This window comes from Agaricus bisporus (genome assembly GCF_000300575.1).
Source record: "Agaricus bisporus var. bisporus H97 unplaced genomic scaffold AGABI2scaffold_11, whole genome shotgun sequence".
Taxonomy (NCBI): Eukaryota; Fungi; Basidiomycota; class Agaricomycetes; order Agaricales; family Agaricaceae; genus Agaricus; species Agaricus bisporus.
In genome coordinates, this window is record NW_006267346.1 from 285,954 (window position 1) to 311,547 (window position 25,594).

Below are 25,594 nucleotides of genomic sequence, written 5' to 3' on the forward strand. Positions count from 1 at the left end.
CAGTCGGAATGTATGTATTGGTTTTTTAAATTGATTATTTGACGGTCAATACCTTTAATGGATCCAGCCCTTTGACGGCCTTTACAATCCAAAACCACATCTGTTGAAATAAATACACTTTCCAGATATCTGCGATTCTGAGTTGATTTTTCAAACGAGGCGGGTCTACGTTGCAAAATCCCGTAATCCTCCACTTTCTGCAACGCTCAGAGTCGCCATGTCAGGTGGTCTTTTCACACTATACCGTGCTATATCCCGACAAGCATAAAGCACCGGCAACGGTGTACAGCGAAACATCCCAAAAGCCATTTGAGAGACGAAAACAGGTACAAAAATATGATTATCATATTCTCTCGACCTTAACTCCGAAAAAAAACGATTAATCCTCCAGCTCAAGCGTTGAAGTAATGTTCTGTTGGTATCAATTTATTAGTCGCGGATCATCGATCAATGGCAGGCCCTTGACTCACATTAGTAAACCTTCTCCTAAGGTTAACACCACTGGACCTCGCAATGGGCAGGTCGTAAACATTCCAGTGGCCTTCAATTTGACGTGGAGTGCACTGGGTGCAACAAACTATCATAGATACCTCCCGCAATCCCGTCAGTCTCGCCAAAACCAAATCGAGCTCTTTCCACCCTGACGATTCAGGGGCATCATCATCTCCACGATCCCCAAAACGATGGAAAATTATCAGCCGAATTTCTTGTAATGAAGGGGGTCCTCCAGTGAACAGAACCTTCAATAATTCGAAGGGATGCTCACGGTCAAGGTAGCCATTGCATGTGACGATAAATAGACGCGTCGTAAAGCTTCTCAATCTGACTAGCCTGCTCAAAGCAATGCTGTCGGTGTAAAATTGTGCTTGTACGTATGCTGCCAGTCCCAAATTATCCTCGACATACAAGCCAAGCTCAGGGGTGCGACTCACCCTCATGGGGTAAAAAAAGAGATAGATTTTCAAGCGAGCTTTCACAGGTCGTGAGGAGCGAGTTCATCTTACTCGGCTCGTCGTGTTTCCTGTCTCGAAATTCCAACGCCAACTTCTTCAGTCCAGTAAATGTCGACCGACTGATGCTATCGGACAAAAAATGGAGACCAAGCAAAGTCAGCCCCCTCATATTATTGTCCATCTTGAGCTCCTGCAAGGACGGTGCGATAGGGGACCTTTGCAAGCCAAAGAATACAGTCTGTCTGAACGTCACACGTTCGAGTTCGAGCCTTGTCAAGTGATGTCCCCAGAGGATCAGGGGCATAGGAAATGCTTCCAGATTGCTCAGCTTCAGCTCCTTCAACGAGGGGAACTGTAGCATCTCCACCATCCCGTTCACAAATTCCCCGTAATTCCATTCCAGTCCAGAACCAAAAATCTCTAGCTTTTCAATGGCGCCCAGCTTTCTGACAAATTGTCCGAGGAGAAAATCAACCATCTCTTCTCCCCCAGGAATTTCTCGGACGCCGTACCGATTCGTGACGTTCAGTGACTTGATGAGATGCAGAATGCCGTCAGCGGTGTTCCTATCATGCGCGGCCGTGTAAACCAACCCTCCTTCCTTGAAAGCCCTGGCGTTTAAATCGCAGTTGAGTGTGAGATGTCGGAAGAGCCTGCTCTGGCACCGGTATCGTATGAATGTGCACAAGAGCGCACAGGCTTTGAGGTCCCGTGTGCTCGCGACATTATCGACAATAGTCTCAATGATTTCCACTGGAAGAACAAGCCCCCCATTATATGTATCATAGGACCGGGAAATACTAGACCTCGGTACGCGAATCTCTGGTATTTCCATCTCCGGCTGCTCGGATATGGCACAACCTCTGCCATGTGCAGCCAGATAAATAGAGCTCGAAGTAGAGTCGGCAGAAGCTAGTGTGCCGCAATTATTGAAAGCTTGCATACTTCTTTCCACTCCGTGTTAGGGAAAGCGTGCAGTGCAGGCGAATAGAAAGGTAGAGAATAGACGTTCGGATATGCTGTAGTCGAATGTAAAGGGGGAGATGATGGTACAGGGAGAAATATAGTCCCCGTCGGATGACGTGCGAGGTCGGATCCTAAAGGTGAATTTATGGAGTGGAAGATGACCCGTGACAGGCTAGCCTTGCTGTCCGTGTGGCTGATATAGGCAGTTAGTTCCTGCGTTTGTTCGCACTTCCATAACGGCTCCGTTAAGAACGCGAGCCCACAAGACAATGTAACAGCGAAAATCGTTAGATCTTGCCATATCATTCCTATCAATCTTTCGTCGTCAAGCGAAAGAAGTCGCGGTCGTTCACTTCATTGACAATAGAGAATAAACCATCTTGACTTTGCGCACATTGCCTGAGCCTGAGTGAACAACCCCGAGAAGATGGCTTCATCTACGCCGAGAGGAATTTCCGAAAAGTCGGTAAGGGTCCTAGGGTTCGGTCCTCTCCGAATCGGCATTTTCAGTATTTTAGAGAACCGTCTATGCACAAAATTCATCAGCCGGTTCATAGAAAGGAAGAGTTTTGATATGAAAGTAAGTAAAGCACAAGATTTTGCTTGCTTTCCAATAAAGGTAAGTGGTTCTTCAAGCTTCAAGGTTCACCCGAACCGGCGACAATCTCCGCGTACCTTAACCTGCACTAGCGCCGTAAGATAGAGCGGTATACTTGACGATGGTCGCCTACCTCGCTAAGCCAGTCGACTCAAAGATAAAAACGACGTCATCCGTCCTCAGCTGATGTAGCGAACATAGATTCCTCGAAGATAGCTACTGGTTCTCATGTCACAAAATATACGTTAGGCGGGGCTTTTTCTGTTGTGAAGTTCGCAGGCAAAGATCTGAAACCCAGATTTAACGTTACCTTCAGAGTTTGCCGAATAAGGCATGGTGATAACGGTGAATATAAGTAACAACTCAACGTTGAGACTCTGAACGTTTGAACATCTAGCCAATCCATTGACAGGCTTAACTGACTACATCGATACTAGTATATGATGTGCCCCTCTTATATGCACTTCTCAGTCATCCGTGCCGCTCAATAATGTCATTTTAAAGCATGATGCGATCTGATACGCGGCATCAGAGATCATGAACATTGAGGCGTATGTCGCTTTTCGTTACTTCTCTTTGTTATCAAGCATCATTGGTCAATATCAGATCATGATCCTTGACGTTGCTCATCCTTCTGATTGATGGATCGATTGATAGCGCAGCAACATAAGCATTACGGAAGGTGTACCCAGAGGTATCTAACATGTGTTTTAGGGAGGGCTTTGGCGAGCAATCCGAAGTCAATCTGTGCATCCGACATCCGACAACCTATATTAAATAATTCTTTATCATGTGTCAGGAGTTAAAACTGGCTCATGTTCACACTGGTTATCCCTTTGAGCTACGCTTCACCTTGTGTATTACAGTTATTTGACGCGCTATAGAAGGAAACAAAATGCGTATAATACCTGGCGGCACCCGGCAGAGGAGTCGGACGTAGAAAATTTTGATGACATCCGAATCTATTCAACGGCATGTCGTGCTTCCTTTTCTTTTTTATACCATCTATCACCGTTTTTTCGGACCCTACAATTCTACCCTAGCACCTACACGTGCGCGAAATGCAAGGGCTCAGCCCGGCACGCAACTTGAGCCTACCACGAGCGAGCGGTTTCCTTGGTAGTATAATTGTACTAGTTCATAATTTAAGCTTAACTATATATTTGATTTGATGACTAGTTGCGGAATCCCATCAGGCCATAGGGGCCGTAGTCAGCGGAGTCAGAAAATTAAATAAGTCAGCGATGGTGCGATTTGTGGTAAGTAGTAGGTGTGAGGTACTGATCATGATGTATGTAAGTACTCAAAATTGAAGGGCTCCTGATTGACTTTCTGATTACAATCTCCTTCAGGAGTATTTTGATATTCACCCAAACTTCATTGATTATCCTCAGGGATCATGAGATCCCTTGGATTCGGAGAGGCGGAAACTGGGCGGAAATAAGAGGCAATTTAGTGGGCGTTCGCGAGTGATTTACCCGCATGTAGTTACCCCGAGGCACTGAACGTACGTGCGGCGCTTTCTGGGCGCTCTATGCGACTATCAATTCAGCCACACGCTATAATTGAAAGTCCATCTTTGTTGTCAGTCAGCAGACCTGGATCACAAAATATGGCGCTGACAACCTCCATTGAGCAGTCTGTAGTAGAAAGACCCTGATAGACCCTGTAGAGGCCGTATCCGACAAATTTGGTTACTACAGCTGCAAACTTCTTCTCGGGCCCTATTCTTGTCCATTTTTCCACACGCCCTTACCCCCGCGGAGGCATAAAACCCCATAGGAAAAATTTAAAATAATCCTGTTAAAGTAAACACAACTGGTACAATTTTTGTGCGGTGAATAAGGCTATAACAATGCGTTGAAATCAAGTATTTTCAAAACGACCACACCTTGCTTAACTTCAGGGGGTGTCGGCCATGCATTGATGCCAGACCTGGATACGCCCCCCCCCCTGCACTTCCTGCGGTGCCTTTCATTCGGCCTGAAGGCCGGATTTGTCAAAACCTTATGGGATAATCAAATAATATCAATGCCTGGTTGACTTTATTTTTGTCTGTTTTTTCTTCTTCCTCAGGTTTTCGAGTCAAATGTATAGCGCTCGGCGTAGTTCTGCCTCCGTTTAAGGATAAAATGCTTGATTGACCTGTTGTAGCTTCAGTAACCAATAAAATTGGATTTGGAGCAATCTGATACAGACTTGCATAACGTCAAACATAGAACAGTGGCTGAAGCCTGACATTCAGTTGACTATCTTGACTCTTGCCGAATTACTTGCGACATGGTCTCAGCAACTGGTGTTTCAGATCGTGTGTCAAGTCTGAGCTACGAATAACCGTTTTCATGCAGATATCGACGTGTGGGAATGTCGACTATCTACCAACATGGTACCAACGTGGTGAACGTGAAAACGTCCTCGTGAACAGGTCACCTGCGACACCACCATACATATACATCTATCGTGATCAATACGCTCTCACACCGCTCTAATCTCTATCGACGAAATAGTGAAACGTTTTAGACCCTGTCAATCGGAAATCAGCAGTGACTTGTGGTCAGGTGCGCTCCACTTTGCTTGTGTATTATTCCCCGAACAGTGTACGAACAGTGCAACGGTAACTTCGCAAAGGTGATTCACACGCAGCCGAATCCGTGGTGCTGGGTCACTATTCTTGTAACACTCAGTGAGTGAATGACTGCAAAACAAACATGTCCGGTAGCCCGATATTTTCAACAGGTAAATTCACATCGGTAATTTATAATATATTATGGGTATTTATTTTTACAGAGTCGATTGAGGAACTACGAAAACATGGACGCGCAAGGAAAGTATGGGTACAAAAGAATACAATGACAATGCTCCACAAAATAAAAGCTTGGAATCATCAGCCGAAGAGTACACGAATAACGGTTCGTGCCGGAAAGAATACGATTTGTCCAACACCCAACACTAAACTCATCACGAGTCTAAACCAAAAAGGGCGAGCCGCCTTGAGGGATTCTGTGGGTTGATTACCGTCTGCAGTGGATCCCAGAAACTTGGCACTATACTCCTCCGTTTCTGGGCTATTCTGGGAGGACGACGATCTGCCAGAAAATACTTGGCTAAATACTGATTGAGGACTCATCGCCGACCAGCTCTCCTTTTTGGATTCAAAGAGCGCGCTGATAGATTGTTCCACGGACCGCAGCCTCTCATCCTGGCGCCTCCACCGTTTCTCGTTTCTCTGCAATGAGCCCTTCACCCCACCAACTGTCTTGTCAACATAATCCACTGTATCTTCGTGCATTCGCTTGAGTAGATTTTCAACGATCGCGAGGGAACCCTCGAGATCATCAATGCGCTGCAATAGCGGAGCAGAGGTCTCTTTGGCTTCGCGAGGTGAAGTATTGTGAATGAAGTCTTTTAGGTCTGCCGTGCGTTGGCTGAAGCGCTCTACCAAGTGTGACCACGGACGTATTCCAGTTGCCATTACAAACAGTCCAGTGCTAAACCAGGAGATATAATCAGAGCCTAGGACCGTTCTTGTGGCGTATCGTAAGAAATAGGCTCCAATGAAGGGAGAAATTGCAGCAAGTGTCAAAGTGTAGAGCTCGATCTTTCTGATTTCGGTCAGGGCAAGTTCTCGGTGCTTGTCTTCCAAAGTGACAGGAGCGGGATGGCCTGGTCGCCTGTGATGTCGAGTTTTTTGATAAAGCATCCAAGGTACTATAAGATATGTTAGAAGGACAGAATATGGCGCAGCCGAGCGTTACCTTCTATAACCTGATGCAGGTAGTACACCACGAGAGCGATGAATAGGAGATGCTTGACATGGTCACCTCCAGTCAACCATTTCCCGAAAGGCGATAGAAGTGCTACGATGACAGCCAAGTCAAATTCGTACCAAGCACGCCTATTTGTATTTGCGGTATTTGCGGACGAATCAGGATGGTCATAGCGCTGGTCTTGTGGCTTGTTGTCAAGGCTTTCCCCCCGTCTAGGGAAACGCAAATGCGAGGTGTTAAGTGATGGTTTTCGTATGGCGTCCTGCTCTCGGCTCGACCGGCTTTCGAGGTCCGAAGTTACAGAAGAATGTTGACCATCCAGCTCTTCGTCATCGGACCCCAGCCCATCGGTTGCAGAACAATACTCTGAATCTTTGTCGTCTCTATAAGCTGATATTGAGCCAGGCTGTGAGTTCAAGCGTTCCATCGCGCGGGTGAACGATGGAATCGCAACCCGCCTTGAGAGCTAGAGGAAGGTATGTCGTCCCGAGTACGATCTGGGGTTGCGCATCGAGCCGGGCACTACACCATGCCACGTGTCATTCGCACAATCTCGTACTATAATTACTCTGGTCTATTCGAGGGTCGATTTAAGTTGCTTGGAAAACTTCAGACTCAAATTGTATTAAATCAGATTAGTATCCAGAGTGACAACATTTCGGATGTCAACAGGATGTCAAGCTCGGATGGATGGAAAATTGAACATTCCGTGTCTCCATGAGGATGGTGGTTAAGGTGATTATCTTTCGTATTGCACAAGGTCAAGAATCAAACGCCAAGCTCAGGCTCAATATTATGCATGTGGATTGAGCTCTGGAAAGGGTCGGAGATTCTTTCGGTTACATTGCTTACGGTGCGACCTGGGAAGAGAAATCAAGAACGCCAGACTCGTTCAAAATTTACTCATCTTATTAGATACTGTAGTCCTTCAACGTTCAAACCTTCCATCTTAATTTCCACCTCGATGAAAGTAAAGAAAGTGTGGCAGCGGGCAAATTCATTCGGTTTTAAATATACATACTTGTTCTAAGCGGCTTGACATATCCCGCCGACATGGTTCGAGGATTCTCCCCGCGTGATCGACTTTAGCTACAGTGCATTCAAATTAAAGATAGGCAAACAGTGTGAGTGTAGAAAAAAACCGAGTATAGAACTGTCGATATTAGAAGACCTTGCGACCTAGGTAGATTAGTACTGAGCCAACCTCGAAGGACCGGCAATAGCGTTTTCTTGTCTTGCCTTCGCCTGAGGGAATGCCTCATTCAGCTGTGTACCAGCAGCAGCGTCTGATTCGAAGGAAGACCTTGTGGGCCCATTGGCATGACCGTTCGCTCTCGCCTCATCCGGGATTAAATATTCAACATCTTCAAACATATGCGGGAATAAGATTGCCAACATATCGTCCACCCTGTATCACAAATTGAGCATAAGAAGGGTTTACAAACAAGAGACATACTGGAAAATAAAATCTCCTTTCTGCACCTTGGCGTTCTTCTTTGCTGGTGAATCAATGACTTTCTTGTCCTCGTCTAACTCGAAAGTGGATACGTTAAGAGTACCAGCCGCATTCTCTTTCGTATATAATGATAGGCCTTGACGCGCAGCTAGATCCAAAATATTCTTCTCAACCGTGCCCTCAGTGTAATAGCAATATACTGTCAAGTCCAATGAGTATCAGATCCATGGTCTGAATGTCAGCCAGTGCCAACCTTCCGTAGGCCGTGTTTGACCGAGACGGTCTATACGGGCAATGGCTTGAAGCTCGAATCCATGATGAACAACACTTTCAAGGAGGAAGACTCGAGAAGCGCAAGTTAAATTAAGGCCCGCATTTTCGCGTTCGCTGTAGACCGATTCTATAGGAAAGCTAGGTAGAGAGTGAAGTAAGACTCACCCGTGGAGGAGCAGGACTGGGATATTTGGATCCTTCCTGAATCTTTTAGCAGCACTCTCGTTCTTCGAATTTTGATCGATACGCAAGGAACGAATACCTAGTCAACCCAACCAGGCACGTCAATAAGACACGATGACAGAGGTGGAGAGGATTTCTACCATTGCGAACAAGAGCAGCCTGCACAACTACGAACAGTGTCAATAAGGTTCCCGAAATAAAAGAGTCCACTCACTATAAAGCGAATCGGCCCAAGCTGAAAACACAATGGCCTTAGCGCCGGGGTCATTCACTTGTAGGTAGAGTAAATGCTTGACGAGTGTCTGAACCTTGCTTCCATAATCGCCGAGTGCCTCAACTTGCTGGACGGCCCCGAACACCGCTGGATCTTGAATGTGGCAGGTAAATCTCCAGGCTCGTATTGCACTTGGAGTGACTCACCGATGGTATTATAAACTATCTTCCGACGCGATTTAGGCACAGAAACGCTGACCTCACACTTGAGACTCCTTTGACTTGACTCCTCTTTCTCTGGCAGGACTATTTCTGGTTTTGATCCGACGGTGAATCGCTGGAGAGTTCCATTGTCGATCTCAACTCTGTCGAAGTCGAAATGAATGAGAGTGGGATTTTGTACCTCAAGCATACTTTTCCTACCTGCACATTGGACAAGAGCGTACAACGGCCACCTCCTTTTTTGCCATCCAAGCCTGCATACAACCCTTCGGATAAAGATAATCAGGTCTCTTCAATTGCAGTCGAAAATGTTTCAACCTACTTCACAGAATATATGTGCACTGAATCGTTGAAAATCAGTATTTTATTCGTAATAAAAGACAGAGGAACTATCCCACCATTGAGTCATATACCCACGAACAAATTCACACTTGCACAGAGTGCAAGTATTATCCTCGTCATCCTCGTAGATCTTTCCCTTGTTCTTTACCAAGTTGGCGAGGTATCGTTGCCTTGAACGTCCATTTACTATTTTCGTGGCTAGAGCTCTAATCTTCTCCATTTCCTCCGTCACCGCATACTCTATTGGTCCCTCCCACTCCACCTCGCGAACAGAGTCTGATATTTCCTGGAGTTGTTTGAAGTAGACTATCCTCTGATTGAACACCTTTCTCATTAACGCAAGGTCGGCATCGAGTCGATCATGGAGTGCTTCTGGTAAATTCAATTCAGTTAAATATCTTCTCTCGCATTCTTTCTTAGACTAATGTGGCGCACCTTGGTCAGAAATTAATCGCCGTAGAGAATTTGACGCATTCTTCGCCCATGTTTTTTCGGAATCATCTTCTTCCCGGATAGAAACCGCCACATTGTGGAGATCTATGGCAACCTATCTGAATGTCAGTCAAGCCTATACTGGTAGGCGGAAGGAAAACTCACTGTGCGTAATGCTTTGTTACCTAACTTCTTCAAAATGTTTTTCTTTTTCTCCGATAATTCTTTAAGAGCGACGTGATGTTCTGGCTGCAAGTCTACTTCACTCGTGACCTTCAACACCGGCTCTTCAAGAGCAGTCGTGAAATCAAAAGCAGCCGCAGCTTTCAAGGCCGCGGCTGTTTGTCGAATTTTTTTCTCGCGACCGTCATGCATCGCTAGCAACGTGCGCTCGTGAAGTAAAGCTTCTCGGCGATCTGCCAAAAGACCCGCATACAGCTGCATGTACACTTCAGCCTCGCCTTGATCATCCAAAGTTCGCTGGTACTCTTGTCCATCAGCCTCGCCCTCGCCTGGACTCAACTTTTGTGACAAAAGCTCAATGATGTGTGTTCTCCACTCCCATAACAAAGTCGACTGCTTATTTAGTACGTCTTTGAAGATTTTGTGAACATCGTTCCGCTGCGTGAGAAAAAATCTAAAAATTCGTTTTGTTAGTGAAGAAACAACTTACCAGTCGAAGAGAGTTCTCGTCGTTACAGCCATCCTGCAGGAAAGGGATCTCGACCAATATATCTTGTACCGAAATATACCCACGACTGTCTTTTATTTGGGTGGTATTAAGTGCTACCATTGTGCGAGTCGCCTCCGATTCAGCACCTATGATGATAACGCTTAGTCGTTGGGGTCTCATCAAAGTGAATGAAGTACCTTTCAGTAAATCTCTTCGAATTTCATCAGCGGTACTGTACGCTTCGTTTTCCAAAGCAACTTGCTGGCCGCCTAGCATGTGGTAGACGTCACCTTGCAAGAATTTGATGCGATGCTGCACAATCCGTACTTCCCTCAGTCGTTGCTGGAAGCCTCGACGTCTATTCAAGAGTTCTTCATTAAGCGATGTTCCTTCCCAATCGTCGTAGATATGTGCTGGAGATCTTTCTCGCTCCTTACCCTTCTCTCTTGAACTAGATGTTTCATTCGGCTTTTCAGGCTCTGCTAAATCACCTTGCAATACCTGATCTTGTTTCTTCAGCACTTCTTCCTTCTCAAGATGTTGTTTTATAACAGTCTCAAGTTCCGCCATTAAGACATCAATTTCTTTCTCCGCATTTTGTAGGTTCTGTGAAGCGGCATGGTAACGGTTTTCAACCTGTGTCTGCTGTTGATACTGTGCCAATGTACACAAGCATTGAATCTGCAAACCAGTATCAGTAAAAGAGGTATGCTAAATACAAGTTATGTTTACCTTTGCTTTGGCATCGTCCAGGATTGATCTGAAATTCTTGTCTTTCATGTCATCTAAGACCGCTTCCATAGACTTGAGCGCGCCTGATTTCGTGAATTTATCACCCTGTCTTTGCAGCTGTCCAACCTACAGGCCACATTGATTCCCCAGATCTATGTAGATGACGTGACCACATACCTGAGGATGGGTACAAATCGCTCTCAACTTGCGAAGAGAACTACGAAGTATTGTACCATCTACTTGCCACCCAGCAGAAGCAGCGACTCCTCGTGCATCTAGACCGAGTTCATCCAGGGTCATTTGTAACATTTGATCATAGACCTGCTACGAGTCAAAGGGAATTCCATATGATAAGATAGAGGCCGACTTGCCTCTCTTTCGACGGGTCCTAGCTCAATGCCGACTACGTAACGCGTTTGCTGAGGAATTGTAAGTTCTTCTTTTACACCAGCCTTGACAGTCCTGCAAACAATCAGCTCACCTCCGTTTCTCCAACAAAGACTCCTAGCTCACCTGATCGCATATTTCTGGAAAAAAGAAGCGAATTCTCTGGCATTCCTCGGCCGCAACATTTGTCCCCACATATGCGGAGAACCAATAATGCTGTCAACGCGCAAGAATCTTTGCGCTCATAAACAAGAAGAACATTACTCTAAGAGATAATAAGAACGAACTTCAAGACATGACTCAAATCCGACACCCGGGAACGTGCAGGAGTTCCCGATACTGCGAATGAAGCCAGCCTGGGTATTAATGACACCATATCCCTACCAGACGTCAGCATTTTAATTCAATAACAAAATGGGTGACGAATCGACTGACTCTGACTTTACACCGCCAGCCATCTGAACCTCATCCATAATGACCCGCAACCATTCTACCATAACCAGAGGGCTCCTGGGGCGCTCGATGTTCACATAAGTCACGTCCTCCCTCCTTGGTCGCTCTGGGGCCGCTCGCGCAATATTGAGGTCGCTTCGAAGCACGTTGTACGTCGTTATAACAACATCAAATTGCTGCACATAATTGCACCAATCCATCATGGCTTCCGTCTCATCCGCGTCTACATCCATCGCGACGTCATTTGTGATTACAGTGTCGATCTCTTTCTTTTTATCGTTACGGAAACCTTCCTTTGTCGATGAAACCTTCTTTCTTGGAGCGGGAGCCGGGGGAAGCATTTTTCCTCGCTTCAATACTTTGAAAACCCGCTCTTTCTCTTCTGCAGTATTCATGATCGGAATAGCGAGTTTTGACCAGCCGTCATAAACGAGGATATTCAAGGAGGGGGCATGAGCACTGATTTCATCAACCCATTGTCCAGCCAGCGAAGGAGGAGTTACAATCAGTGTCGTCTAGCGCGCCACATCAGTTGATGTCACGAAGGGTGAAAATTCGCACCTTGATAGCTTTGACGTTCAATCGGGCCTCTGGATCCCAACGCACCATGGACGGATTGCGATCCGGAGGGGCTGGATTGAGTAAAATTAAGGATATCATCTCTACGGTTTTTCCAAGGCCGGGCTCTTCAGCAAGGATACCGCCATAAACTCCATCTATATCGGGCTTTTCGCGATGAAGTATCTGACTGAGACGATTATAGTAGAATGTATGGTTCCCCTCCTCTACATGATCCCAGAATGAGTACTCTGCAAGGTTAGCCTTGGATAGAATTTCCCCTTGAGATGTCACCTCTTTCCCTTCGCGTCCAAGCAACCAAGCTAGACTTCGACGCTGAAAAGGCAGTAGGTCCGGTACGAGAGCTTCTGGTTGCATAGCCTCATGAGCTTTTCGGGATTGAATAGACAAGGCCGGAGTAAGAATGGAGTAGAAATAGGATATGTCGATGTTGTGATGATCTGCTTGTTCGGGAAGGTGGCCATAAAGGAACTGATACAAATGAGATAGACATTCATTTATGAAAGCAACACGTTTCTTGACGGTTCGCCGCGGTAATGGCTCGAATAGCCTGGGAAGACAGAACGAAACTTCCGCTTCAAATTGAATCTCGAACGGAAGTTCTCCGACATGATGAAAGCCCTCTGGTAGGAAGACGACCCTCACGTTCCCTTGAATTTCCAGTTTCGAGACTTGTTGTAATTCATGACAACTTCGAAGGATAGAGATGTGGTCTAGGCTGCTGTCGGAAAGTGGCAACAATAACCAATTCTGAGAAGCGCGAGTTGCGTCTTGTGATTCCCAAACCGCTACCAGTTTCTGCGAGAAGTTCAAAACATGAGCATAACCCACGTTCACTGCGGTCGGTTCAGAGGAGGGGCGCAATGTTTCCAGAATTGCTTCTAGTCCAGAAAACAATGACTGGTCAGAATCATGCATATAACGCATGTTAAAGGTATGCCTCCATATGGGCAGTCTTTCTTCTCCCAGGGGACATGGAGGGATAGATGGAGGTGGAAAGAGGGGGGATGTGATAGTGAAAGTAAGTGTTCTAACGTCTGAGCTCTCTCCGTTAGGCGTGAGTTTTCGTTTCTTTGTCGATTGCGTATCCACTAAGGGTGATCCAGCCCTTTTCTTCCCTGTCTCTTGAGCTGTGGATGGCGAGACTTCTTCCAGGATACGGTCGAAAAGACCTTCCAATTTTTCAAAGAGTAGAAAATCCGCTGATCTTCTGCGTTCAGGCCATACGTCCGACGCGAGCAGGTTTGTGGGAATGCAATGCTGAGAGCATGATATTCGCATTGAATTATTAACGCTGGCGGCGGACTTGACTGGGACGGTCGTGGTGAGAGGCAGGTTTTAAATATGAATTAAATTGGTCTCGGCGTCACGGTCAGGTGATGGCCGAGTCACTTTGAACCCGCGAGGCGGCGCACGCGTAGCTCGGAACCGTCCACCCTGCGTTCCTCTGATATAGAATTGGCTTGGCTTATTTTTGATGAGACTGAGTGCCCATAGATGAAAGCCATAGATGAGAGGTATCAGTATCAGATGATATTTCCCGGCTTGAGACTATGCCCTCGAGTTTCCTGGAATTGCAAAGTGTGTTGACGTGAAGACACCATGCCGCACTGACTGCAATAGGTTCCGCTGAAATTCTGTCCGGCCTATGTAGCAAGGAGAACCCAATGAACAAGAGGTAAGCACCAGCGAAATGGGTAAATAGAGTCACAGTTGCAGCACGGAAATGGAGACATGAATGTAATATTAGAATAGAAACACATTCACGCGTATCTTGAAGCTTTGCAGGAGAAATGAGCGTTAAGAAGGAGGTACAGCCATCGACCGTCAGCCCATCCATAATTGAAAGTGCCTGCCACTGTTGCCAGTGTATTCGGTCGCATACCAGGAGCACAACGAGAAGCCCTCGACCTTGAGGTAGGTGATGGATAAGATTCAATCTCCACAGGTCGAGTCAGTCACTCAAGAGTTAACACAAGCAGCAGATTCGGTCGACAGACACCAAGAATTGTCAATTTAACATGGCGCCTGTGGAACCTAACGAAGAAAAGCCAAGGGCGAAATGTGTTGGTTCTTGCCCAATTAATTAGAGATGCAATAACCCAGACGCTGCCTGACGCTGCCAGGATCTGTACATTGTAACTGGTGCTCGATCACTTCAGGCAGGCCCCGCAGCGGAGCGCAGCAGTTGGCCATCACGTGGTATAACGTGTCGAGTGACGTCAGCATCCGTTGAACGGCGTTATTAAAGAAACATCTGCGCAGACTTGTCATCCACCTCATAGCTCGCAAAATGACAATTTAGTAAGTCATTCTGTGCTTTCTGTTCTGTTTTATCCTTACCCCTAGCTCTCACCAGCTATCTCTTGACCTTCTTGTTACTTGCCGCAGAGGTGTGTTCATGTTCACACTCAAAACATTCGAACCAACCCTGATCCATCTACCAGATGGTCACTTTCTGTGTCCTTGTCTCTCCACTACCATTTTACGTCCGCAAACGTGTCCTCACTCTCCTCACCACGTCCACCTTCGTTTCCAGAATTGCGTATGGTTTGAAAATCTCATTTATGTACGTGATAGTGTTAATTGTCCCGGCAGACAACTCAGCCAATTTCTCCCCTCAGATTTGTTGGCATTCTCTTCGCGGATGCTCTCCAACGCATGTATCGTATCACTGTGGAGGCTGAATCGGCAAAATCCACATCGAGTGGAGCAATTGATGCTAGGTCCGAGTCGAATTTACATGCTCGGAAATTCTAGTATGTTTTCAACCAGCCTCTAGAAATTCTTCTTTTACATCTATTCTTTAGCTCTCAACGCAATGTCTACCTCACTGGTTTCTGCCTCTTCCTTTCCCTTGTTCTTATTCGCACTTTCCAAATCATGCGCGACCTCATCCAAACTCAAGAGGAGTGTGGCCAACTAAAGAAGAAAGTGAATAAATTCCATTTTTTTTACTCCCGTATCGTCTCCTGACTTCTCTTTACTTTGAAAGGCAAATGGCAAACAACCGGAGGATAATAAGGAAGTTGCTGATCTTAAGAAGAAATTGGCCGAAAGAGAGTCTGAATACGGTATGTATTCATGAGCCTCTCGTCGCTTGTATCTGATGCCGGCTTAGCTATATTGAAGAAGCAGGCAGGCCAAAATGCCAAAGAGTACGATCGGCTCGCGACTGAGTATAACAAGGTTTCCGGCCAGACGTCCGATAAGCGTCGGGATTAGGTGCTTCTGTCCATGAAAGCTGTTATTTTCCTACCACAAGTTCATAAGCTAACGAACTGTCTTTCTTTGTACAACGGTTAGATCTATCGTAGTCGCTTCCCAATGGCCCTTTTTTGTGAAATTAGATGCTACTGCATCCTCGTTTGGCAGTGCTGCGTTAACAGCATGACAACCGTGTGGCAACCGTGTGAAGACCTATTTGTGTGTACACTCAAAGCAGTGTGACGCAATTGCTATTAAAGCAATTGAAGCTGTTAAACACGAGCAGCCGTCTGGACAATCGCGAGAAGCTCTTCTTGTAAAGTGCTCTATGGCTGTTCAAAGCAGAAGTATATATAACCCATTGCCTTGCTTGCTTTAGCCAGGGAAAATTATCTTTCCAAGGTCTGTTACACTCTATTACTACCCCATCTCTCCTGGTCCGGGTCGAGCGAAACCAATTCTCAGCTGTGCTCACAATTCATGATCCGTAGTACTGCCTCTCATGACCTATCGCGATGGATTTACCAGCCAATATATCAGCCTCTGCCTTGGGTTGACCCTGTATGGAGGGTATCTTATCTCCATCCTGCGGTCCATACGAGCATTCAGAAGGCAGGGCCGAGACAAATGGGGGTTACATGTCGTTGCCGCCATGCTGTTCGTCCTAGTAACCTTGGACATCAGCCTTCTAATTGCTCGATTGGGGTTCACCGTACTACATTGTCATATGTGCGGATCGACTCAGGATGGAAGTTGCGATCCTATTCCTTGGTTCAACCGTGTCAAAGTAAGCTTGCCAAGTTGATCTTCTTTTTCACCGCGTTTACTGATGCTCGTCGTCTAGACATTTATTGTCGCATTTTCTGCGCTACTCACAGAGGGTGTAATGGTAATGTCGTTTCGTCGATATTGCAAGCAACAGACTTTTTTTAAGATTGAAATTGTTAGATCTACCGCTGTTGGATCGTACACTCCCGCCGTTGGATCACTATTGCCGTACCTTGTCTTCTCTGGGTTCACGGACTGGTTATGCTGATCTACGTGACGGCATCCAGTCAAAACAGTTCTGCGGGTAATCTCGAACAAGATATAGTAGAATCTGCTATGCGAATAGGATTTTGGGTCTTGACGATAATCCTGAATTTTATGACGACAGGTCAGTCCGTTGTATTTTCAACATGTTATGAACTTGTCTGATAAATGACATTCCGACCTTGCAGCCTTGATTGTCCGTCAAGTTCTAATCCAAAAGGGGAAATGTACACAGATCGACGAGGCATATCCGAAGACATGGCCGACAACACCACACAGTTTTGTGATTAGATATATCATGGAATCGGGATTGATGGGTATTCTGGCTTCGTCATTCGTGCTCGCAAGTCAATTTTGTCAGAGTATCTCTCTTTTGGCATCAACTGTGGCAAGTCCTTTAGCTTTCACAGATTCAAGCTAGGAACATGCAAATATTAACATGTGTATAGATGATCATGGTGTCGGGCATCTCCTACAATTTGATATCCATCCGAGTGGATCAGCACAGACGCGAAAAGGAGAAGCGAGAACGTCTACTCTCGGGCGAGGTTGGTAGCATGTCACCTTCTAGGCTATCCTTTCCGAGCAGATCGTTCCTCTCTCCCCCTCCCAAATTATATCTGAAATCGTAACGCTCTGCGTTCAATGGACGTCTTCCGCCAACAGCGGCCGTCAATGACGATCACTTGATTGGGTACGTTCAGATACAAATGTTTAAAGACTAAACCACTGACATTTGGACTCAGTCACGTACTCATGGGGTTGAACTAGGAGAAATGCTAGAAACGATCATATCACTCAGGCACATGTTGGTTTTTGAATGTGAATTATGGTGTTTCAATACGGTCGCATTTTCATCTATTTTTACTGCACTGCTCATGTTAAATATCGATACTCACGTCACGATCCTGTTCTCTTGTCCTGTCGCACGGTTAACATGTAACAACGAATTATCAATGATAACGTTAATTGCAAATTTGATTGAAATGCAAGCGATGCTAACGACAACAATAAAACTTGAATTCTATCATGTTTTCACACCTGGTCGAACGAGCCTGTAGATGGCGGACTAGCCTGAATGCAATTTGGTAGTTAAACCCATAACGCGTGCGTCAAAGTTTGTTTACTGATTTCAGAGCCTTGCAAGTCAACAGGACCCTGGAAGATACTCTAGGAAGTTAGGAACCCGTGCACATGAAACTGGTCCTTCCCTGGATGATCATGTCCGGAACTTGAAGATAGGTTCCTCCCGACCCTTCCGTCATGTCCAGATCTAAACCACGGATTCTATAGAATCAGCATTTTTTACTTCATAAGGTTCATTCCAGGCTACTTGACGGGAGGGGATAAATAATGTCAGTATGGGTCTCATTTCTGTGCAGAGCTACTTGTCATACCTAGAACCGGTAGCGTATATTCATTTACATAGTGCTGATTCATTGACAAGAATCCAATTGATTTAGTATACTCTCGATTCATTTCTTCAGACTGGTGGGCAAATGGAGAAGGATCAAGTTGCGGACTCCCAATTTTGTGGTGACGCAGGCAGTGTTTTGAACGACAACGATTTTTCGAAGAGCATATACACTGCACAGCCTTTGGTTTAGTCTTATGATTAGGAAATACAAAACGCTTTATTGTGAGGTCGATCATCGGCGATAACTTGACAGAAAATGACCCATTAACTTCTGTTCCCACACCACACCACCAAATCCAATAACGAGACATGTGTTGTCAAACCACATCAAAGAAGCAAGATACTGGCCGAAGTAACTTTTCTCGAGAGAAAAGATGTGGAGAAAGAAGGCAGAAATAGAAGGAAGATGGGAGAAAACCAGGGGGGGAGTGGGAGACTGGATACGAAAGTCAAGAATCAGTTGCCAAAATGAAAGTTATTGGCTCAAGAAGTCTGCTAGGCGCCTTTGTCGAGATTTTGAAGGCGACCGGTGAACGAACCTTGATGCCGACCAGCGCCGACCAATGCTATGGCGGTGAAGGCGTGTGTCACGCAAATGTCACGCATAACGGCTGCTAATTAGTCCTCTTTTGTCTCGTCCAGAGTAATTCGGCTTCACAGCCTCGCCTTGGCCTCGCCTCCAGGAAGAAATTCACAAACTGTGTTCCTAGACTGCCAAGAAGATCCACCTGTATACCATTATTCTTAAGGATGTGTAACTATGAGAAGCCAATCCACATGGTATTTCAAATCTTGTTGCCACTTCGACGTATTCCACTGTAAGTACCTGATGCAATCACACTGAAAAACCTTAAATTGCACGTAACGAGTCCAAGTCGTCGATTCCCCATCTGATGCGATGTGCGAGTATGCTCTTTGGCTCATTGACTCTCCCTCGCCCCACACTCACAGACTTCACCTGACATCGGTGCCACCCCGGTCGCTAGGGCGAATTCGGTGTGTCCGCATTTTTAAACGGGCTCATACCATACGACCCTCCGCTTAATAACTCGCCTGAAACGATGCAAATCAATTTGAGGTTAACGTCACCGTGTTAAACCACTGTCAACATGCCAACATGTATTGTGTCATGCTCAGGCCATGTTTGATGTTCTCCCGTGCAATACAGTCTATGGGTCTATTGCGCGGTTAACATGCGTTCTGGCACCTGCTTTATAATCAGTGTCCATACACGAGACCTGGCCTCTCCCAGTTTCTCATCATCAGGTCTCTATCTTTCGAACATGGGTCTTTCTCTTCGAGAGTGCCGACTGCCGGCGCTCATGATTGCATCCATATTATATGGATTTAACGTGGTTACATTCTGTTTAAGTCTTCAACGACTTTTCGGAGGGAGGGGCGACAGAAAACGCGGCCGGGACATTAATTTTCCACTGGCAGCGGTAGTTATCGTCCTCTTTATGTCCTCCACAACCAGCTTGGCGCTCCACCTCACTCTTGTTATGCGGGAGTACATGTTCTTGTCGCAGTCTTCTCCTCATCCCGAGGAATTTGAGAGGAAACGAAGAACGATCGTCGTTGCAAAGGTATGTGCCCTCGTCTATTATGTTGTTTGCTCGGTTGCCAGTATTGATGTCGGGCCGTATTAGGCTACCCTGGCGATCTTTGAGACGATGATTGCTGACAGCGTCTTGGTAAGGCCTTGAAGAAATACACTTGGGGAAATCTGACAGTAGGGCTCGTGACTTAAGCTCTACAGATGCTGGCTTATCTGGAATAAGATGTTCCTTGCTATAGTCCTACCCATTTTTCTCTGGATGGGATGTCTGGGTTCTAGCATTTACGCTCTCCACTGTTTATATTTTCGACTCTCGCTGTCACCCACACCAATCGGTCCTTCGGAAAAGACTTTTCCGGGCCTGGCGGCCTTCTGGACATGTACAATCGTAATAAATATTTACTGTACAGGTAAGCGGTTTAGTTTTGAAAATAAAACGTTCAACATCACATATATATATTTCTTTAGGAATGATTGTGGGGAGAATTTATTCAGTGCAAAAGGGTTGGAAGCCGCCCACCATATGTTCTTTGCGGGATATACCGCAACGGACCCGAATGCAGCTTGCCAAACGTATATTCATCGATTCGGCTATGATGTATACGTTGGCATCTTTGAGTGTTTTTGTCAGCCAAATTTGCCAGAGCGTCGCGGTGGATATTACATTTCAAGCAGTAGGTCAGCCGAATTTGGGACCGATCAATTTCTTATTATGTTGTATAGCAAATTCAGATTACCGCGATTGCCTTCAATCTGATACTTATCCGACCGGGTCCAGGCGAGGACCATGAAAACGAGTTATGCGCCAGATGTTGTAAACCGGAGACAAACGGGTCGAAAGTTAGCGTGGCAGTAGGGACCACGGACTCCTCGGTGGATATACCGTTATTCGACACTTCAAAAAGGCTTCGTCGAGCGTCAGTGGTGGAATAACATCATTGAAAAAGAATGAATGTCGTAGACCCAAATATAGCTGTGCGCGGCCTCTTCTCTTGTTTGGGTTCTTATCTGTGTCCTCGGGGTTATCAGTGCTGGATAGGGAAGGCACATGACTCAGCAGGGAGTGGCGTGGGAGAGTAAAAATGGGATGACCTGGCAGGTCACAGGGTTTCTGATCACGGCCGTCGTGACTTGCACGCCCCCATATCCCACCCTCCCCTCCTCGCTGAGCACCGTCTATCGCACCAATACAGTCCATTTCGTTTCTGCAGCTTGGCGCCCGTAAGATTTGTATTGGTTTCTGTACTTTACTTCACCGTTCACACTCCCGCCGTTCTTCCTGTCTAGCTTTCAGCCTTGTCGCCAGTGTCACCTCAATCACCTCTGAACCCACACGCATCGCAGCTCTCGCTGTCTAGCCCTTTCCCCCGTTTCATAGGACCCTTTTTGTCTGTCAAAGCGTCCGTTTATTTTCCCTGCCATCGAGACTCTAATGGCTCCCACAAACCAGGCTAGCCAAGACCCTGGCCTTGCGCAGCCTCCTTCCAATCCTCCGCAAGTGCAAGCATCACAACCTCAAGCAGGCGTACCACCTACCATTCCCCCAGCTTCAGATATGTCCAACGTTCACCTCACCGGTGGCTTCGATCAGAATCAGATTATGTCTCTACTTCGCCATCTACCCAATGTCTTTGGCAAGGTGAGCTTCCCGTTTATGTTTACCCGGCCGGTTGCTTCTCCCCCCGCCTCTCTCCTTCTATGTTTATCGTTCTTTATATATCAGTGTGGAATGCTCTTCTGCAATCGCATCAATTACATTAATTAACTACACGTGACCGTATATCGTTCGCGACGCCGAGCACGAGCGCGTTCGATGCAAGTCACGGGGAGACGTCTTTTTCTGCTATGCTTATCAGCAATCAACTTGACCGTGCTGATTATTCCGTCTTCAGCTCACAGAACAAGGCCCGAAAGAAGATGCTGCTCAGGCTCTTTCGAACCTGGCTGCGCATCCCGGTTTTTCCCCGGCAGCTGTCCAGGCTGTTCACTATCCAACCTCGACTGGACTACCGGGCATCAACGACCCTGGACCATCCTCCCACCCCCGCGGCCCTCCCAATTTGGGTCAATTAAGTGCTGTTGCTTTACAAGCAACACCAGCTACTGTACAACAAAGTCGACCGGAGGGTTCACCCACAGATGAACGCACGGCGCAACAGCTGCAGCAGCAGGTCGCCCAGGCGGTCCAAGCTGCCACCGGCGGTTCTCCGGGAGACAAGCCTCCCAGCCCTACGTCACCAGGTGGGGGCTCATCCAGTGGCAGTCGCCGAAGGAATCCAGCTATGGGAAGCGACGAATGGACGAGGCAGAGGAAAGATAACCACGTATGTGTTTCCTGCTCTTACATTGGTCCCTGCCACCTGTCAACTAACGAATCAACAACAGAAAGAAGTTGAGCGTCGCCGCCGTGGTAACATCAATGAAGGCATCAATGAACTTGGTCGCATAGTACCGAGCGGGAACGGAGAAAAGGCGAAAGGCGCTATTCTTGCGCGCTCCGTGCAATACATCCACCACCTGAAGGAGAACGAGGCACGGAATATCGAAAAATGGACTTTGGAGAAACTTCTTATGGACCAAGCCATGGGAGACCTCCAAAACCAACTGGAAGAAGTCAAGCGTATGTGGGAAGAAGAGCGTAATGCCCGACAACGCTTGGAGATGGAAGTGGAATCTCTTCGGAATAGTGCCGCCAATGGCGTAGCATCCGCTCTTCCCCCGCCTGCTGCTTCGGGAACGAACGTCAAATCGTCCGACTCGGGGGCTATTGACCCTGCCACGGGAAACAAACGAAAAAGCGAGGAGGTTGGCGAACAGACAAATGGCACCGCAACCGCTAATGGCGATGGTGACAGAGATGGCAAGCGGCAGCGAACAGATTGAGTAGATAAGAAAGAAAAACAACGAAGTTGATATGTTCCCCACTTTTTTTCTTTTGCTCAGGGTCTCTTAACCGCTTTTTTTTATTTCTTTTTTTTTCAAACGGGTCACCGACTAGAATGTATGGCGCTTGTATCTTTTTATGTGTTTTTTGCCCTATCTCTTCCCATTACCGCCTGGGGATTTGTCGCAGGGTGACATTTTTGACTTGGGGCCCAAGCTTAACTTTTTTTTTTCCCTTGAACATTTTTGTTCCTTTTTATCCTTACAACTTCTCTAGTGGTTCTTTTTTTTCTCTCTTTTTTTAAGTATATATTTTTTTCTTGTACGATACTACGAATGAAGTCTTTTGTGAATCTGGTGATGATATCTTTTAGCCTGTGGTCAGGAATTTATGTTAGCGGAATGTCGCTGTTGTTGTTACGGAATTATCCAAGCAATCTTAGAGGCTTAGTCATACTATAGTGGCAGTGGCGTGATGCGACGCCACAGACTGTCTCCAGGAGGCGACCAGGGCTGTATGCATCATGTATACTCCAGCGTAAATGGTGTTTAATAGAAAAATTGCTGTCTGGTCGGTGCTCTGGAGCGTCTACTATAATCATGTCTAGGTCCGCAGATAATCGCGCTATCAGGCTGCTTACTTACCTCACGGGTTTTCAGTTTACAGGCGAGGATAGGTTAGGGAGAGCACAAGTCTAGTTTCAGTTACGATTCATTTTTGTTGATTATTGTATTGAAATTTAAAAATCGGCTCCGGGATATCTCGGAAATTTGTTGACCGTTTCAATTCAGATTTTTTGACCGATCCGAGGATGAAGCTTTGAAGCTTGAAGGGGACAGGTATACATGGATGATGGTGGACATTTTGTGACCGTCGCCTCTTTAAAAATTTTGTTATGAAAATGCGGGAATTGACGAGTTCATTGTCTCTTTCTGGCAACAGGAATCTCCGAGGAGCCTGTCATGATCGGTCCTCGAAAAAGCGCTTTGACCCAGCTTGTTTATACCCTAGAGTTCGGGTATTAGGAATGGAAGTTTATGGCCATTGGAGGCGAGACGGATCAAGCGAAATTAATTTGCATAGATGGAAATGATGTTTCTGATATTTATGTTTTCTTCTCGAGACTCGAAAGTGTCACTGATGAGTCAAAACTAGCGTACTTAGCAGGAGTGCTAGCCAATGGCTCTCCACGAAACCCGAATTTTGAATGAACCTTATTGTATTCAGCTTGGAACTCCGGAGGTCTGGTCCAGGTACGAAGCGGCTAGACCGTCGACAACTCGTAAAAGAAAAAAAAATGATTCCCGGCGGGGATGACTCGGAGGTCCCGACGCGAGACGTCAGATTGATTGATAGATGATGTCTTAAAGTTATATCAGATCGGTGACGAAGATCATATTTCAATCCAATGAAAACTCATCACGATTTAGTAAAGAGGCTAGCGGCAGCTGGTGTGCTTCGATCAGAATGTACATGACATGCATGCGCGTCGAGCCCGCCGTCTTTGACACTCCTTTTGGGCAAGATCTTCAACCAAGTCAACAGCACAACGCACCTTGACAAATACTTTAGTAACAACCCCAGAACGAGCGCATTACCTTCCAATTATGTCCTCGACGGTAGATCTTAGACGTTGTAGGACATGGTACTTCCCGATACGAGATCTGTGACATGCCAGCAATTGGGGAACGTTCATTAGAAGCGGCTGGACCACTACGAGTCTACGACTTCTCTTGCGCTACCTCATGAAGCTCCACAACGGTGATGAAAAAATCACCCCAAGCGAGATTTTTGCTTGAATCCCAACTCCCGCCACTTCCGTACACCGTTTTGCATTATTTTAGGTTCCAAAGATATCGTAATTCTAGGCCTCGGCCCCTTGGTATGACCCTGTCAGTATCTAGTTACGTTTCTTGTTCTTATCCCACTAACGTTTAACCCTCCGAAACGACTCGGCATTGTGGTAAATGGTTCCACTCCTGTGGGATCTAGTTTTAGGGCTCTGTGTTTCACGGAGTCAAGGGATGCCTGCATTGTTAATTTGGTCCCTTTTTTTTTCACGGACCGGGGGTTGGAGGGCAAGCAAGATGCTGGCTGGGCGATTTCCCGCAAGGAAAATGGGAAATGAATTTTTCATTATAGGTGGCAAAGACCCTTCGAACGACGGATAAATCTCAATCAGGCAAGGTGCCTGGTTCGGATCTTAAAAAAGAATAGACCTTCGAGTCGTTCCAGATCGCAGTCTGGAAGAGTCCTCGTCCTTCCCTTCTCAACCTTCCCAACTGTAGGCGACGAGGCTGGATATAGGTTAAATTAATTGATTTCGTACACCAACGCGTCGTCATGAGTCCGATCAGATCTCTTTTGAAATTCTGGTTAATGATTCGGGGAGGGTGGGGACCTCTACTTTCATTCGTACATCGACAATTCGTAACAAGCAAGTGGGATCATTAGGAGCCAGGATACTTTACTTGTTCATTAGCGGGAGCCTCTTTAAAACGATCAATGAGTTCATTTAGCCTCACTATACTGATCCTGGTCACCGAATTTTGGGTCTCAAGCTTGCCACGAGGAGGAGATTTAGTTAGATCTAAGATCGAAAATTAAAACCCTGTGACCAGATGCAGCATCAACGCTTCAACCTTGTTGGTGTCTTATTACTTTCTTTAGACGGAAAATGTTTATTTCCGGAATGAACACAATTAATTCAACGTATTAATGAAAATGACCTGATGGATCATGGTTATCTGATATTAACTCATTGGGCCTATAACTTTTTTTTTTTGTGCTTGTTGAGTCCAGGCCCTCTCAAGTTAAAGGGTAGCACCGCAAGAGAAGGATATGATTACGATATCATATCTCTCCCAGAAGAAACGAGCTAGTAAAAACTTACATACTATGAGAGCTGCGGTTACGGATTTGCCAAAAGGACGCGGATATGTAAGAAATTGGAAATTTTTCAGTTCGGGGTAAGTCTCTTGAGTATAATAACTGGTAGTTCCCGGATTCATGTCCGAGATAAACGAGAAATGCAGTTGCAGTCGTCTTGTGGAGCCGGTCGGAACTCGGGTGAAGGAGAGATATTCGAACAGTTTTGGGAACGGTCTTGTGGTACTTGCAAGTCCTCCGGGGAAAACCTTTTTTCAAGGGCCACAAACTAACTTGAAAGAGTTAACATCGAGTGGTTTGCGAATTAGTTGATACTGGCAAAAATGTGGGAGAAACCTTTTTAGTTGCTTTATGATAACGGCCGGGGTTCTGTTCCCG

General features: G+C 46.2%; 7 protein-coding genes across 7 annotated transcripts; 4 read left to right on the forward strand and 3 right to left on the reverse strand.

Moving 5' to 3' along the window:
• The first annotated feature begins 1,053 nt into the window (after positions 1 to 1,053).
• AGABI2DRAFT_195064 (hypothetical protein) lies at positions 1,054 to 1,509 on the forward strand. The gene has a single exon (XM_006455587.1). The coding sequence runs from the start codon at positions 1,093 to 1,095 to the stop codon at positions 1,309 to 1,311; it is 219 nt and encodes a 72-aa protein (XP_006455650.1). The 5' UTR covers positions 1,054 to 1,092; the 3' UTR covers positions 1,312 to 1,509.
• Positions 1,510 to 5,255: 3,746 nt separating this feature from the next.
• On the reverse strand, positions 5,256 to 6,765 carry AGABI2DRAFT_195065 (hypothetical protein). The gene is made up of 2 exons (XM_006455588.1): positions 6,273 to 6,765; positions 5,256 to 6,225 (listed from the first exon to the last, which is right to left on the reverse strand). The coding sequence occupies exons 1-2, from the start codon at positions 6,709 to 6,711 to the stop codon at positions 5,402 to 5,404; spliced, it is 1,263 nt and encodes a 420-aa protein (XP_006455651.1). The 5' UTR covers positions 6,712 to 6,765; the 3' UTR covers positions 5,256 to 5,401.
• Positions 6,766 to 7,423: 658 nt separating this feature from the next.
• On the reverse strand, positions 7,424 to 13,147 carry AGABI2DRAFT_210109 (hypothetical protein; the record flags this gene model as incomplete). The annotated part of the gene is made up of 21 exons (XM_006455589.1): positions 7,424 to 7,692; positions 7,741 to 7,939; positions 7,994 to 8,127; positions 8,179 to 8,275; positions 8,337 to 8,363; positions 8,411 to 8,563; positions 8,617 to 8,774; positions 8,833 to 8,897; positions 8,954 to 8,972; positions 9,030 to 9,345; positions 9,409 to 9,520; positions 9,571 to 10,026; positions 10,079 to 10,224; positions 10,276 to 10,759; positions 10,811 to 10,936; positions 10,988 to 11,134; positions 11,194 to 11,272; positions 11,324 to 11,431; positions 11,485 to 11,577; positions 11,633 to 12,165; positions 12,212 to 13,147. The coding sequence occupies 21 exons, from the start codon at positions 13,145 to 13,147 to the stop codon at positions 7,473 to 7,475; spliced, it is 4,608 nt and encodes a 1,535-aa protein (XP_006455652.1). The 3' UTR covers positions 7,424 to 7,472.
• Positions 13,148 to 14,516: 1,369 nt separating this feature from the next.
• AGABI2DRAFT_195066 (hypothetical protein) lies at positions 14,517 to 15,568 on the forward strand. Its single transcript, XM_006455590.1, has 7 exons — positions 14,517 to 14,533; positions 14,589 to 14,622; positions 14,677 to 14,798; positions 14,854 to 14,988; positions 15,040 to 15,163; positions 15,225 to 15,307; positions 15,355 to 15,568. Exons 1-7 carry the CDS (start codon positions 14,523 to 14,525, stop codon positions 15,452 to 15,454), a joined length of 609 nt encoding a protein of 202 aa, XP_006455653.1. The 5' UTR covers positions 14,517 to 14,522; the 3' UTR covers positions 15,455 to 15,568.
• A 370-nt stretch (positions 15,569 to 15,938) lies between these two features.
• On the forward strand, positions 15,939 to 17,239 carry AGABI2DRAFT_145727 (hypothetical protein; the record flags this gene model as incomplete). Its single annotated transcript, XM_006455591.1, has 7 exons — positions 15,939 to 16,223; positions 16,281 to 16,325; positions 16,385 to 16,592; positions 16,657 to 16,815; positions 16,918 to 17,016; positions 17,135 to 17,162; positions 17,215 to 17,239. The coding sequence occupies 7 exons, from the start codon at positions 15,939 to 15,941 to the stop codon at positions 17,237 to 17,239; spliced, it is 849 nt and encodes a 282-aa protein (XP_006455654.1).
• A 1,953-nt stretch (positions 17,240 to 19,192) lies between these two features.
• Positions 19,193 to 19,451, reverse strand: AGABI2DRAFT_195067 (hypothetical protein). Its single transcript, XM_006455592.1, has one exon. The coding sequence runs from the start codon at positions 19,424 to 19,426 to the stop codon at positions 19,253 to 19,255; it is 174 nt and encodes a 57-aa protein (XP_006455655.1). The 5' UTR covers positions 19,427 to 19,451; the 3' UTR covers positions 19,193 to 19,252.
• Positions 19,452 to 20,875: 1,424 nt separating this feature from the next.
• Positions 20,876 to 22,326, forward strand: AGABI2DRAFT_76369 (hypothetical protein; the record flags this gene model as incomplete). The annotated part of the gene is made up of 4 exons (XM_006455593.1): positions 20,876 to 21,082; positions 21,336 to 21,767; positions 21,829 to 22,185; positions 22,249 to 22,326. The coding sequence occupies 4 exons, from the start codon at positions 20,876 to 20,878 to the stop codon at positions 22,324 to 22,326; spliced, it is 1,074 nt and encodes a 357-aa protein (XP_006455656.1).
• Positions 22,327 to 25,594: the final 3,268 nt, after the last annotated feature.